This window comes from Aspergillus versicolor (assembly GCF_001890125.1).
Source record: "Aspergillus versicolor CBS 583.65 unplaced genomic scaffold ASPVEscaffold_8, whole genome shotgun sequence".
NCBI classification, from domain to species: Eukaryota; Fungi; Ascomycota; class Eurotiomycetes; order Eurotiales; family Aspergillaceae; genus Aspergillus; species Aspergillus versicolor.
Window position 1 is genome coordinate 581,932 of NW_024467531.1, and position 14,641 is coordinate 596,572.

General features: G+C 51.9%; 5 protein-coding genes across 5 annotated transcripts; 3 read left to right on the top strand and 2 right to left on the bottom strand.

Annotated features, from left to right (window-relative positions):
- The first annotated feature begins 309 nt into the window (after positions 1-309).
- On the top strand, positions 310-2,427 carry ASPVEDRAFT_815034 (glutamine synthetase family protein). Its single transcript, XM_040817050.1, has 6 exons — positions 310-335; positions 392-980; positions 1,046-1,284; positions 1,346-1,398; positions 1,455-2,144; positions 2,211-2,427. The coding sequence occupies exons 2-6, from the start codon at positions 557-559 to the stop codon at positions 2,239-2,241; spliced, it is 1,437 nt and encodes a 478-aa protein (XP_040670564.1). The 5' UTR covers positions 310-335; positions 392-556; the 3' UTR covers positions 2,242-2,427.
- Positions 2,428-3,325: 898 nt separating this feature from the next.
- Positions 3,326-5,159, top strand: ASPVEDRAFT_136720 (malate synthase; the record flags this gene model as incomplete). The annotated part of the gene is made up of 5 exons (XM_040807323.1): positions 3,326-3,686; positions 3,745-4,169; positions 4,219-4,419; positions 4,470-4,823; positions 4,881-5,159. 5 exons carry the CDS (start codon positions 3,326-3,328, stop codon positions 5,157-5,159), a joined length of 1,620 nt encoding a protein of 539 aa, XP_040670565.1.
- Positions 5,160-5,173: 14 nt separating this feature from the next.
- On the bottom strand, positions 5,174-8,938 carry ASPVEDRAFT_197627 (beta-glucosidase). The gene is made up of 3 exons (XM_040809238.1): positions 8,276-8,938; positions 8,054-8,225; positions 5,174-8,001 (listed from the first exon to the last, which is right to left on the bottom strand). Exons 1-3 carry the CDS (start codon positions 8,753-8,755, stop codon positions 5,546-5,548), a joined length of 3,108 nt encoding a protein of 1,035 aa, XP_040670566.1. The 5' UTR covers positions 8,756-8,938; the 3' UTR covers positions 5,174-5,545.
- A 299-nt stretch (positions 8,939-9,237) lies between these two features.
- Positions 9,238-10,626, bottom strand: ASPVEDRAFT_197630 (uncharacterized protein). The gene is made up of 2 exons (XM_040809239.1): positions 10,232-10,626; positions 9,238-10,172 (listed from the first exon to the last, which is right to left on the bottom strand). Exons 1-2 carry the CDS (start codon positions 10,553-10,555, stop codon positions 9,435-9,437), a joined length of 1,062 nt encoding a protein of 353 aa, XP_040670567.1. The 5' UTR covers positions 10,556-10,626; the 3' UTR covers positions 9,238-9,434.
- A 486-nt stretch (positions 10,627-11,112) lies between these two features.
- Positions 11,113-13,921, top strand: ASPVEDRAFT_64120 (Zn(II)2Cys6 transcription factor; the record flags this gene model as incomplete). Its single annotated transcript, XM_040815713.1, has 7 exons — positions 11,113-11,279; positions 11,340-12,221; positions 12,270-12,478; positions 12,531-12,663; positions 12,711-12,932; positions 12,979-13,134; positions 13,187-13,921. The coding sequence occupies 7 exons, from the start codon at positions 11,113-11,115 to the stop codon at positions 13,800-13,802; spliced, it is 2,385 nt and encodes a 794-aa protein (XP_040670568.1). The 3' UTR covers positions 13,803-13,921.
- Between the last annotated feature and the right edge of the window lie 720 nt (positions 13,922-14,641).

The following is a 14,641-nucleotide window of genomic DNA, read 5'->3' on the forward strand; positions in this document are numbered from 1 at the left end:
GTGTGTGTGTGCGTGTGGGAGGGGTTGCATTTACCCTGCGGCACCGGTGATGATGGCATTCTTGTCTTGGAGACGGCCTCTGGGGGTAGCCATTGTAAATTTAAGCTTTAAGGGTTGATATTTCTTGGAATTGAGATGTTGAAGTGGGATACGAAAGAAATTGGAAAGCGAAGAAGCTGAGTTGGAGCTCGAGAAGGAAAACAGGAGAGAGGTATTTGGTGCGGGGCAACAATGCACTTATCTAAGATAAGCTCCATACTGCCCACATTCGGCAGCCAGGGAATGAAACCCGGGGACAGCCCACAAACACCTCTTTCGCTCTGTTTTGTATACCTGTTAGTGCATAATATCCGTCGCAGGATGGCAATGAATGCTAACCGTTAATTTTTAGGCATTCCCAGCGTCCATAATTAGGTTTTTTTCGTTTCCCGAACCAACCACCTCCGATTCCCCGCCGACGCCTCAGCTCCGACTCACGAGCCCCTTACACGAGCTGCTTTCACCAAGAACATTACCATAACAGCGGCCGCCACGTTATAAGTCCTAAGCGAATGCCATGTCGGATTCAAAGGTCACATTTGAGAACGTCGCCGAAGTCCTCCAGAATGACACGCGCGTGAAGCTGGCTGGCGTCGATGCCGACGGCATGCTCCGAGGGAAATTGGTCTCCAAGAAGAAGTTCCTCTCGGTGATCGACGATGGGTTCGGTTTCTGCTCTGTAATATTCGGCTGGGATATGCATGATCGGACATACTTTCGAGAGCTCCAGATCAGCAATAAGGAGAATGGGTACAGGGATATCCTGGCCAAGCCAGACCTGAGCAGTTTTCGGCGCATTCCCTGGGAGAACAACGTGCCGTTCTTCCTGGTCAGCTTCTATGACCCCGATACGAGGGAGCCATTGCTTGCATGCCCTCGTGGCTTGCTGAACGAGGCGCTGCGCAAGCCGGCTGCGAAGGGGTATCGCGCGATGGCGGGAGGTAAGTGCAGTCATTTCGAAGTATTGCTTGCGGAGGATAATGCTGATAATCGCTATTTTCCATAGCTGAATTCGAGTTCTATCAGTTCGCTACACCTGATCGCAATGCCTCGTCGACGGCTACCTTTCTTAAGGAGAACCCGGTTGAGACGCTGCCGCCGCTGACGGAGGGGATGTTCGGGTACAGTCTGACCCGCCCAATCCACAACCAGGAGTACTATTACGGCGTTTTCGACGCATGCGAGCAGTTCAACTGTGGGATTGAAGGGTGGCACACGGAGAGTGGACCAGGTGTCTATGAAGCGGTGGGTGATTACAGCTGAACTGGGGTTTCGTTTCGTGGCCCATGCTGACGGACGAAACTAGGCATTACAGTTCGGCGAGGCCAGTGAGATGGCGGATAAAGCGGGCCTTTTCAAGTGAGCTGCTTCAACTGGGCTTGGATGTTGCATTGGGGTTGCTGACAGTTGTATAGATATGTCGTCAAGTCTATTGGCACAAAACATGGCATCACGCCTACGTTCATGGCGAAGCCTCGTGAAGGTTTACCTGGTAATAGTGGTCATATGCATATATCGTTGGTGAATAGTGACGGCACGAATGCGTTCTTCCGCTCGACCCCTGATCCCTCCCCGCCATACCCTGATGTGGCTCACCTTTCTGATGTTGGACGGTATTTCCTTGCGGGAATCCTGGCTGGGCTTCCGGACATCATGCCAATGTTCGCGCCGACTGTCAACTCCTACAAACGCTTAGTGGAGAACTTCTGGGCTCCTGTTACGGTATCTTGGGGCTTGGAGCATCGGGCCGCCTCTATCCGCTTGATTACGCCGCCGGCCGCCAGCCCCAAGGCTACTCGCCTAGAGATCCGTGTGCCGGGCGCAGATGCCAACCCGCATTTTGTACTGGCAGCTATAGTCGCATTGGGCTGGCGGGGTGTCGAGAAGAAACTTGAGATCCCTGTCCCGCCACTATCCAAGGGTGAGGATATGGGAGGTGCGAATGACAAGGGAGTGCGCCTTGCTAAAAATCTGGGCGCTGCAACAGCCACCTTCATGCACAAAGACAGTGTCGCACGGGAGGTCTTTGGTGATGCCTTTGTTGAACACTTTGGCGGTACTCGGGAACATGAAGTGCGCTTGTGGGAAGAAGCCGTGACCGACTGGTAAGAATTTATATATTCCCGGGAGCAACGTTTAACGTTTAAGGTTGTAATCTGACTGAATACTAGGGAGGTGAGACGGTATATCGAAACGGTCTAGATCGACCAGAAGACGTTAACCTTGGGAGAAACGAAGTCGACCCGTCTAATCCCGAGCGCAGACCGGGATTTGGGCGTGATCCGCAAGCCTGAATTAGATTCCAATATTCGATGGTATGTCACATGCTAAACAGCTTTGTTTGATCGTAGTTTCATGGCGATTTCACATGCGGGTGGGTGCTGCTGTTCTTCAGCGACTTGACTGGTGGCAATTCTGATATATAATGAACTCGATTTCTCAATATTATTCAATCATATTTATCCTGCATTTGAGAAGGGGAGGCGACTCTGCGAACGCAATAATTGGACGAAATCTCGGATGGAGTCGGTAGAGAGAGCGTCGTGACAGCGGATATTTCACCATTCGTCCGTATGGCCACAGCAATTGATCAACCGCGGCTGTGGGAGCTCAGAGCTGGAGCTTCGGGCGTGCGGGGAGTTGCTTCCACCTTTCCACTCGCGCCCTCGGCATTGTCCAGAGCTCCCTGCCCGGCTGCTTTCCGATCCTGGAGGCCTCTCAATGAGTCAATCGTGGTGAATTGTCGACTCCAACAGTCGACATATTTGTAACACAGCCCGTTCAGCAGTCGGACGAGAGAGCTTATCGGGCGACGGCGGCCCCCGGTAGAGCAGAGCACACTGCACAGTATTAAATCGCAGCGAAAGCCGCAATCGGCCGAGTTCAGTAGAGCCGCCCGTGACTTTCCCGCGGACAAGTCACCTGATAGACTTCCTGTTTGGGTGAGATCCGTTCATCCTGACGCTTTCAACCTCACAAACGTCACTCTGAATGGCCCAATTCCTATCGTCCCTGCTCCATCCCCGTCTCCATCTCTTCCTGACTTGCCCGTGTTCATGGATCCAATCCAAGTGCCTTCCAATCACCGGCCTCGGTTGGACCGCGGTTGTTTCTCGCTCTCTGACGTAGTCGCCCATGCTCCTGCCGAACTGTTATCGATGTGCTACATATATATGACTCTGGTCTAGGCTTTTCCTTGGGTCTTCGCTTTTGCTTTGACTTTCTCCTCTTAAAACTCTAGCAACGCTTCTCCTTCAATTTGAACTTTGGATAAGTCTACGCTACAATGTCTCAGGTCGACGTGCAGGTCAAGGATGTGGCCATCCTCGGCTCCGTGAACAGCGATGCTCGCAGGATCCTCACCAAGGAAGCATGCGCTTTCCTGGCCATCTTACACCGCACCTTCAACCCTACCCGTAAAGCTCTCCTCCAGCGCCGTATTGATCGCCAGGCGGAGATTGACAAGGGACATCTCCCCGACTTCCTTCCAGAGACCAGGGCTATCCGCGAGGACCCTAGCTGGAAGGGTGCTCCCCCGGCCCCTGGTCTCGTCGACCGCCGTGTTGAGATCACGGGTCCCACCGACCGGAAGATGGTCGTGAACGCGCTGAACTCGGATGTGTGGACCTACATGGCTGATTTTGAAGGTGTGTATCTTTACTGTGTAATTGGCTATTTTCGATTGTGATAGTTAACAGCTTGAAGACTCCAGTGCCCCTACCTGGGATAACATGATCAACGGCCAGGTCAACTTGTACGATGCTATTCGCCGTCAGGTCGACTTCAAGCAAGGCAACAAGGAATACAAGCTCCGCACTGACCGGACTCTGCCCACCCTCATTGCTCGTGCTCGTGGCTGGCACCTTGACGAGAAGCACTTCACTGTTGACGGCGAGCCCATCTCCGGCAGTCTGTTCGACTTTGGTCTGTACTTCTTCCACAACGCCAAGGAGCTCGTTGCCCGCGGGTTCGGTCCCTACTTCTATCTGCCCAAGATGGAGTCTCACCTCGAGGCCCGCCTGTGGAACGATGTCTTCAACCTTGGTCAGGACTACATTGGCATTCCCCGCGGCACCATCCGTGGTACCGTTCTGATTGAGACCATCTCTGCTGCTTTCGAGATGGAAGAGGTGTGTTACTCTTTCTTAATCGTCTTAAAGGATTACGCTAACAGCTTAGATCATCTACGAACTCCGCGATCACAGCTCCGGTCTTAACTGCGGCCGCTGGGATTACATCTTCTCCTTCATCAAGAAGTTCCGCCAGCACCCCAACTTCGTCCTCCCTGACCGCTCCGACGTCACTATGACTGTCCCCTTCATGGACGCTTACGTGAAGCTTCTCATCAAGACCTGCCACAAGCGCGGCGTTCACGCTATGGTACGAAACATCCCAATTAATTATTGACCTACCAATGCTAACATAAACAGGGTGGTATGGCTGCTCAAATCCCCATCAAGGACAATGCCGAGGCCAACGACAAGGCCATGGAGGGTGTTCGCGCCGATAAGCTCCGTGAAGTTCGTGCAGGTCACGACGGCACATGGGTGGCGCACCCTGCCTTGGCAACGATCGCAACTGAGGTCTTCAACAAGTACATGCCCACCCCTAACCAAATGCACATCCGCCGCGAGGATGTCTATATCACCGCCAACGACCTTCTCAACACCAACGTCCCCGGTAAGATCACCGAGGATGGCATCCGTAAGAACCTGAACATCGGTCTTTCCTACATGGAGGGCTGGCTCCGTGGTGTCGGATGTATCCCTATCAACTACCTTATGGTAAGCTTCGCCGGTATCTCTTCTGTATTTATATAGTCGATATTAACAAACAAATAGGAGGACGCTGCCACCGCAGAAGTCTCCCGCAGCCAACTGTGGCAATGGTCCCGCCACGGCGTTACCACCTCCGAAGGCAAGAAGGTCGACAAGGCCTACGCCCTGCGTCTGCTCAAGGAGCAGTCTGACTCCCTCGCCGCTAAGGGCCCCAAGGGCAACAAGTTCCAGCTTGCTGGTCGCTACTTCGCTGGCCAGGTGACGGGTGAAGACTACGCCGATTTCCTGACCAGCCTGCTGTACAACGAGATCTCGTCTCCGGGAGCCGCGTCAAAACTCTAATGACTTGCATTTTTCCTTTACTCTAATAGTGTATGTTATGTTAAGTTATGCTAGATGATGATTACTACGATTTTCAAATACCGTTCATCTCGATTTTGAATCTTTAATCTCCTTCCATTTGCGGGCAAAATGAAAGTGCATTTTTGTGTTAGTTCTAGGTACAACATGCATGCCATGCTATGTATGGTATCTCTGTACAACGAAATTGCAGCTCCATCTTCTATATAACGCATCAACCTCACGGTTTAACCCAGAGCCGAATTAAATATTTACTGAGTAAAGTAGTAATTTTAGGGTGGCAGTAAACCCCAAACCACACCAAGCAACGAACTAACCAAAGAAAAATGCAACAACCAAAGACAACAGGGACAAGAACAAGAACAAACCTACACCTCAAACGGCTTTCCAAGTGGTAAGTCGCGCGAGCTAAACCCAACCCAGAAATAGAACTCGTCCTGGGGCATGACCCAGTTCTGCTCGCGTACACTCCAGTAACTCAGATCCTTCCGGGTCACTGTCATGTTCACGTTGGCCAGCTGCCCCGGCTCCAAGTCGACCTTGGTGAAGTTCCGTAGGACGCGGTCCGGGAACTCAATGTGGTGGGTGGCTCTTTTGGGCTTTTCGGTTTCGGTCACGGAGTCGGGAAATGAGACGTAGAGTTGGATGACTTGTTGGCCGGCGCGGCGGCCGGTGTTTTGGATTGTTAGGTCAACGCGGGCGAGTTCCTCGTAAAGGGAGGGGTTGCCGCCTAGGCCGCCGCCGGCGTCGGAGGGTTTAGTTTTGCGGGTTTTTTCAAGGTTCCTGCGGTTTTTGTTATCGTCGGGGGTGTCGTCGTTTTCGCCTTTTGGATGTTCTGGCGGGGGAGGGGGCGTCGTGGCATCCAGGGTGGGAAGGTAGGGATAGACGTATTTTTCGAGAATGCGGAAGCCCTCTGGGAAGAGGACGAACTCGTTGGCGGGTGGTGGATTCGGATCGTATGCGGGTGGTTGAACAGCATCTGCGGGACGCGCTGCGGGGAGACGTGTTCGCTTGCCGCCGAGGGAGCTGATTTTCATGTTGGATAATTCCCAACTTGTGTAGGAGAGACCATAGCCGAACTCGTACCGCGGAGTGATGTTGTAGCGGTCGAAGTAGCGGTGGTCGATGTAGAGGGCGTCGGTGAAATCGGCTTGTGGGACTGGCGCGTTGGCTTCGTATAGGACTTGTGCGTTGGGCCCATAGTCTTCCAGGCTTTTGCCCACGGTGTACGGGAGACGGCCGCTGGCGTCGACATCGCCGAAGAGGACGTCAAGGAGAGCGTTGCCGCTTTCCTGACCTGGTAGGTGAGCGAATAGGACTGCATCTACACCAGGTAGATCGATCCAGGGATCAACAACAACAGGGCCTACGGAGTGCAAAACAACAACGGTTGGCCCGCCGCAGTTTTTGCCGACGGTGTCGATGAGAGTGTCACCTCCTTTTTGGACGAACAGGTTGGGGCGGTCGCCATGGATGCCGCCGGCGGAGATATACCCTTCGCCAGAGTTGGCGCTGACGAAAACAAGGCAGAGGTCCTTGTCTGATGTATCTACTGGCATCACAGCATTTCGTAAATACGGCGTCATTTCAACATCACTCTCCCATGCGGTGCCCAGAGCATCAATTGGACTAACAAGATATGGAAACTCGACAGTGCCGCTACCCCAACCCATCGCAAGAGTTCCAGAGTTGCAACCTCGGTCTGCGCATACGTTGGGCCCTTCGGCGGGAGAGGCACTGTCCCCATATACGCCAACACGATAAGGTCTTTCAGTATTAGCCCTGGGTGAACGGGATAGAGGTAACACCTCATCGTTATTCTTCACCATAACGATGCCCTCTGCCGCGACTTTCCGAGTGATGTTCGAGTGAGCATCGTCTCCACTGCCCTGGGCGTCTACAAAGCGGTTCACGAGAGCGGCGGAATCGTCATTTGGGCTACCAGGAAATCGAAGACCATACTCGTCATCGGTCCAAGATGAGAAATTGGGACCACCATCGCCCTCAGGCGGCGGGCGTTCCCAAGAATCTTGGCCTAATTGATACCAGGCGGCGACAATACGCGTCACCATGTCGTCCAAACGTTCCATAGGAACAGAGGTATTGAGAGCAGAGCGAGTTAGTTCGGGGCCCCAGAGAGACCGGCCGTCAGCCCAGTAAAGGCCATCGCCAGGCATGCTCATGTCAAGACCGCCAAGAGCGCTGTTGACACCTGATCGCTGAGCGAGCCAATCTGACTGTACAAATCCTTGAAAACCAAGCTCATCCTTGAGCACACCATTGAGGAGTTTGCTGTTTTCGCATGCATGGCTGTTGTTCACCTGGTTGTAGGAGCACATGACGCTAGCCACATCTGCGCGGATACTCTCGGCGAACGGCCAGAGAAATACCTCGTGTAAGGCGCGGTCTCCAATATTAGAAGAGATGGCGTATGGGATACCCCACTCATTAGGCTGGCGAAAGTGCTCTTGTTCATTCATGACATAGTGTTTGGCCGTGGCCATAACTCCGTTGCTCTGAATGCCGCGGATAGTTTCCGCCGCAGCGACGGCCTGAAGAACAGGATCCGAGCCAAAACCCTCCCAGTTGCGACCACCTGCGGGCATCATGCCAAGGGGACCCATAGATGGACCGAGAATGACATTCACACCCTTCAACCGTGCCTCTAGCCCAATCGCTTCACCACGCTGTCGTATCAGATCCCGATTCCATGTGGCTCCTGTTGTAATACCAGCCGGGAACGCCGAGATATGGTCGGCGAAACGAATTCCGAGAGGGCCATCCTGCAGACATAACGACGGGAAGCGGAGACGTTCGACGGGGCCTAGCGAAGGTTAACATTGATGTCTAGTACATACTCCAGGAAGCCAACCAACCCGTATTCCCGACGCACATCCCCATTTGCCAACCGGTTCCCGTAGTGATATTGACCTTCTCAATTAATGTCATTTGCTCAACCAGCTTTGCCGCCTTCTCGTAGCTGGCGGCCCAGCCTTTCAGAGTCCCTCCCTTGGGTGTAGGGAAGTACGAGTCCGGCCCCGGCATGTCCTAAAACACGTCAGTATATCTACATGCATCCACAAGCTTGCAGAACGCACATATTCGCCCCACTCATCACCACTAGACGCAGCATATGTCAAGAAACCCCAAACCAACAACCCCAGGGCAATGATGACGACGACCAGCGTGCGCCACCAAGTTTTGGAATAGTAAACAGCGCGCCAACCACCAGGTTTCACCAACTGCTTCCTCTTTTTCTTCGCCTCAGAAAGCCTCCGGCGAGCAGCGGCCTTGCCGTTTCCATGTACGTCTAAATCATCCAATTCATATTCTTTCGATGCGGTAAGCAGCTGCTGCTCGTCCTCGGTGAGGGAGTCTAGGTAAGTTTCGAAATCGGCGGATTTGCGGACGAGAGGAGCGAGGATGGACGGTTCGCCGTCTTCGTTTTCTCTGGGGGAGTCTGAGCCCGAGGCAGGCCGATCTATGTGATGGAGTCGGAAATTGCTGTCATCGTCGGAAGAGAAGGCAGGGTCTTCCTCGGGGATAGAATTCTGCACCGGGGCATAGGTCTGGGGCATGGTGCCTTTACGGGCGGCAAAAAGTGGGCATTGAGCGGAGCCGCGGAGGATGAAAGGGACTCGTTCTGCAAGAAACAAGTCAAGTTTAGTATCGAGAACAGCGAAGATGGAACGAAAAGAACCGACCCTAGCTGGAAAGGTTATAACAAAAGAACAAAACAAGCAGTTGTGGGCTTGGAAAAGGAGAAACAGGAACAGGAGGTTCAAGATGGAGACGCGAGTACGACGCCGATGACGTTTCACGTGCCGCCTACTGCTTCAAGTAAACTGCGTGTCCATCCACTGCACATCCAAATATACACTGTCCAGATCCCCATGGTCGCTCAGATTGATCGGATCTCTGCAGCTTTAAGCTCCTCACAGAAATGACCTAGCCAAATCCTTAGGCCCGCTCTGACAGTTCCTGGGGGCGGGGTCTGTTGGACACTTGGACTGTTGGAGTGCTGCCAAGTGCCAATAGTGGATGTAGCGCCGAGACATGTGCGCTGGCTTTAGTTTTAGCGGCCAATCTGTGCTTCTAGGCCCAATCTCATTCTGGGGATGGACTTTTCTATACAACACAACTGCGCGCCTCAGGGGTCAGGAAACCCATAACTGGCCGTTGCCTCAAGATTCATCTAGCTCTACCCCATACGCTTTGTAACTCGATACTCAGATTTCTAGGCTCTATACTTCCACATCACAGAGAAGATGTCAGCTTACGCTCCCCATCCTCCCCAAACTCGATCTTCTTCCCCGAGACTAGACTCTGCTGGAGAGCCTCTGCAATCTTCAACCCCGTCAAAGCGGCCTCCAGCTTCATCGGAAGCTCCTTGCCATCTAGGATTGCCTCTGAAAATGCCTCCATCTCCGTCACAAACGCCTCCTTATATTGATCAATCCAGCTGGGAAACGCCTCGCGTATAATCCCACTAACCCCGGAGACCTGCACCTTATTCACCGTCGGTAACAGATTAATCCCAATCTTCCCCTCGCTCCCCACGATCTCTGTACAGTTATCATACCCATGCTGCGTCGTCCGCGAATGATAGTAATACGCTATCCGCCCATCCCAAAACTCGACAACGCCGACAGCATTATCGGCGTCCCCGAACTCCTTCATCTCATGATGATGCGAAATCAGCCCGGTCGCGTAGCATGATTTGGGCCGGGTGTCGTCACCAAAAAACGACAATGTCAAGTCGATATCGTGGATGACCGTATCTAGGAAGATACCCCCGCTGACGCGGGCATAGTTAATGAAATACCCGGACTTATCCAGCTTCTCAGTGCCCTGGGATCGCACGACCAACGGACTACCGATGAGGCCGGACTGGATCTTTGCGCGCGCATCAGCGTAGTTCTTGTCGAACCGCCGGACAAACCCGACCATCAGTCTTGCTGACCATTTCTTTGCTCTTTCAATAAGGGATTGTAACTGCGAGCATTAACATCCATTCGCGCTCTTATTTCATATAGAAAACCAAGAGAAAATACCTCTGCCACATCGGTTGTGATCGGTTTCTCACAGAGAACATGGATGCCCCGCTCCATGGCCGCCAGGGTATGCGTGATGTGCAGGTTCGTGGAGGACGCGATAACCACGGCCTGTAAGCCGGGCGTTTGGATCATCTGCTCCATGTCGGCAAAAACTTGGACACCCTCTGGCTTGAGTGTCTGCTCGGCCCATTCAATCTCATGCGGTGCGGGGGAGCAGACGCATAGCAGGCGAGCTCTTGGGACATGATGGAGGATGTTCAGGGCGTGGCGTTGGCCCATCCGGCCTATGCCCACTACGCCAATGTTGAGTTTGGAAGACATGATGTGAGATGGTGTTGAATTTCGAAGATTCTGGACTGAAATCTGGGGCTTGTTACTGGTGATATGAACGTCGGACATCAGATTCCGACCGGTTCCATGTCCGTTGGTTGATAAGCATTTCTCCAACTCGTGCCCTAAGTGCAGCTGTAGCTAACACCTATTTTGATTGGGAGTTTGCTCCGTATTGTTTCTGGTTATCTTGGGTTGACCTTAGAAATACTGTATTCTTCCATAGAAGGTAATAAATAACTCGGTTTTAACGGAAGGCACGATCGTGATCCTGGTCCCGTCGTTCCTTCCTCTACCGGTATACCAGTACGGTGCTAGGAAGGAGCAACCCGGGCCTCGCCATTAATTTAGAAAAGGAAGGAGCAACAGACTACTGCACTCATGCTGCCCTACATAGGAAGGCACAGCTGGTGGATCTCGGTCGTTCTTTCACTGCCAGGTGACCCGGAATTTAAATCCCGACTATGTTCTCTTCTGCTTCATCTACACTTGCAACCATCTGAACCTTAGTGCAACAGTAATATCTTGAAAATAATTATGGAAGAAAAATGTCTCCACGACATTCATATACAAAATCTGCCCGAAAACACGTCACTACTGCGTGCAATCCATGTCGAGAGGGCAAAGTCAAATGCGACGGCGTTAATCCCGTCTGCGGGAATTGCAGAGTGAAGGGCAAGAAATGCAGTTATCGGCAAGCGGATGACAAACGCAAGTAAGCCGATATACTGTCTCTGAGTACTATATACAGTTCTGAGTTTTGATTTTCTCTTAGGATTCCGTTGCGGATCACAATCAGTGTCCTTACTAGGCGAATCAACCAGCTTTCTCAATTTATCCAGGATAATGAATTGGAAGTTCCTCCGATGCCAGACAGTGATTATTCGACAATAAAGGATATCTTTGAGGCATCTGAGCTGCTAGAGCTCGAGGCACTTTCAGGAAGAAAGAAAGTTGGTGGACTGGGGATATCTACAGCCCTGGTTAGCCTAAAAGGAGGCCTAGAAGCTGAAGGATGCAGGCCTGGGGCCACTCCTGATGATAATATTGTCACTGGTCTTCAGAACCCTTTGCCGGGACCAGCTGAAGAAAAAACGGCCATTTCTGAGGGGCTGCTTCCTCCGATAACTTCGGTATATTCCTTTGATACTGTGAACCGGACTTCATCCGCCCCTGTTGCGGATGAATCTCAGAATGTTGCCTCTCCACTTATTGAGCTCGCAGATTCAAATCTTTTCCAAATCGCTCCCCGGGCACCGGTTACTGAAACTGATCCTCCCGACAGCAACGAAGAGGAGGAGGAAGATGAAGTCACGAACCAGCTCTCGTGCCGTTTGGGTAAGCTCCAGGTAACGCATGGCGGGCAACTGAGATATTTCGGGCCTACATCGAATTTTACGCTGCTGGATATCCTGGTTGACATTGCTCCTTCTACTCCTGTGTCTATCCAAAAAGGCACGCAGGAGATCCTGGACAGCGCAGATCTTGGTTTGACTGTAGACGAGTCATTTGAGAAGCATCTGCTTCAGCTATACTTTGCATGGAATGATCCATGCTTGCATGTGGTCAGTGAAGAGATATTTTGGCGGTCGAGAAGGCGGAAAATACATGATGGTGTTGATACGCCGTATTATTCGAGATCCTTGGTTGACGCAATGTAGGTTCTATTTTGAATTAGCCAGGCTTACTGCTAATGCTATTTCAGGTGCGCAGTCGGTGCTGCCTACGAGCCAAAGCATCATCCAGACTTTGTAACGTTCCCCCGATCGCTTGATGAGTTTTTCGGCGATAGGGCGAAGATCCTGCTCGAGTCAGAGTTGGAAAATCCATCCTTAGCAACTATCCAAAGTTTAGTAATCCTGAGTGCATATGAAGCGTCATGCACCAGGGATACTCGGGGATGGCTGTACAGTGGTGAGATTGATTGGCTAGATCGGCATGTCCAAGCATTAACTGATATTTCAAGGAATGGCGATGCGGCTCGCATTTGATCTCGGATTGCATCTTGATATGGCGCCGTATGTTGTTCGCGGCACCATTCCCCCCGAGAATGCCGAAGTGCGTCGTATGACGTTTTGGGCTGTATACATGAGCGAACAGCAAGTCTCCCTTACTGTACTTTCTATAGTACTTGCTAACTGCTCAGGTTCTGGGGGTACTACCTGGGTCGACCTACTCGGAGCCCAATGGAGGGAGTGACAGTTTCGAAACCTGGATGGGACAGCCCTATTCCCCCAGAAAAGTGGAAACAGTATGTCTCTCCACAATTATCCAGCACCAATACCGCGAATTTCCCCAATCCACTCGGGTTGGTATGCTACCAATGGGTGTCTCTGTATGATTATATGATGCCTCTTACCGATGTCTTGTAAGTGTTATATCCAATCCGGTCAACCCCTGCTAATCTGTCTTAGATATGGGTGTTGTGAGATATCCAAACACCGACTCCAAGAGCTCACTTTCAACACGGTCGAGAACCTGCGACTGTGGAAAGCGAATCTCCCACCGGAGCTTGACATTTATGAAACAAATCATTGCTTACAACCTCTCCCCCACGTCCTAGCTCTCCAGTAGGTCTTGCAACCCCACTGTAATAAAGCTGGGTCTGATATACGGGTACAGCATGCAATACTACCAGTTAATGATCCACTGCCACCGCCCCTATATATCCCGAAACCATATCCAACCGCAAAAGCCGCCACAAGGTCCCGGGTCCACTCATGCTAGAATGATGTGTGTTGACTCTGCAACATCCATCTCTGAAGTTCTCATCCTGTACGAACGATACTATACTTTCAGACGTGCGAACTTTCAAATCGTCTCATTTATCTTCTCTGCCGCCCTTATTTTGATTTTTGCCATGGACCCAACAGGAAAAGGTGAGCAAGATCGCGGATTAGTAGGCCACTTGAGCACCTGTTTTCGGGCGCTAGATGAAATGGGTGTCCAGTTTGAGAGTGCGAAGAGGACGAGTACGTTCCTCAGTACCCTACAACGCGAGTGGCATAGTAGGAGACGGAACGCGATGAGCAGAGGGGTGAAGAGGAAGTTTGATCCTGGTGCTCATGAATTGAGGAGTGCGGAGCCCCTGGTGAACCAGAATCAGATGATCCATGAGTCCGAATCAGGCATTTGGGGTGGGGACTCGGTCGACGTGCCGCCTTATGCGCTCGACTTTATGGAACTAGATCTGTGCAATATCCTGCTGAGCGAGGGCATTCCTCGGTCCTTCATTTAGGAAGGCAGGGCCGAGAGGTGACTGGGGGCTCTCTCGGGTCGCGCCTTCTGTGTGTAAGTATCTCGGTCCCACTGGGGAGGAAGGCACAACCGCAGGTGCTTTCTAGTTAAAGGAAAGTCAAAAACACGAGTTAATAAGGCAGTCAAGCTCCGCCTTGTCAGGAAAGTTGGAGTGGTGACTGTTGCCGCAGTAAAAGCTCGCGGATCGTGTGTCTTCCGTGGGGGTTTGATTGCATACGTACTGGGCCAGGTCCACTATAGGCAGACATGAAAAGGCTGGACGAGCTTCTGTGGTTCAAGCTTCCGCCGCTCCACAGTGCCACGCCATAGGGCTGAACTGGCTTGTTCAGTTCTTCGGTCCACAGCCCTACCACCAGGGTCATCAATAGTCCATGGACGTGGAAATGGCCTGTCCTAATTCCGGTTCTGACCGCTCCTGGAAATAAGCGTGATTATTTGTGCATCTTATTTGGTTTTTCCTGACAGATTTGAATGCGTGCGGCAAACCTCTGGGCTCCACTGGCTACGCTATAGAGAATAGGGCTGAAGGGCTTGATGTTGACCCACGAAAACTGCAAGGAGGTTTGGTGATAGGTCACCATCATCTCGTGGCTTTATGGCACTCCGGGACAGGCAGCACTGTTTTTTATATCTTATCTGATGTCTACTACATATTGGATCGGATATCTCCTCTCGGGGTTTATTCTCAGCCTGTCTTGTCATTCACAATGACAGACGTGTCGCCTTTTAAGGACGTGAATGTCCAGGAACAAAAGGTTCCTACGGCTACAGCCCCTAAAGAAGCTTCTAGTAACTTGAACCCCCTAACGAAGACCTAGG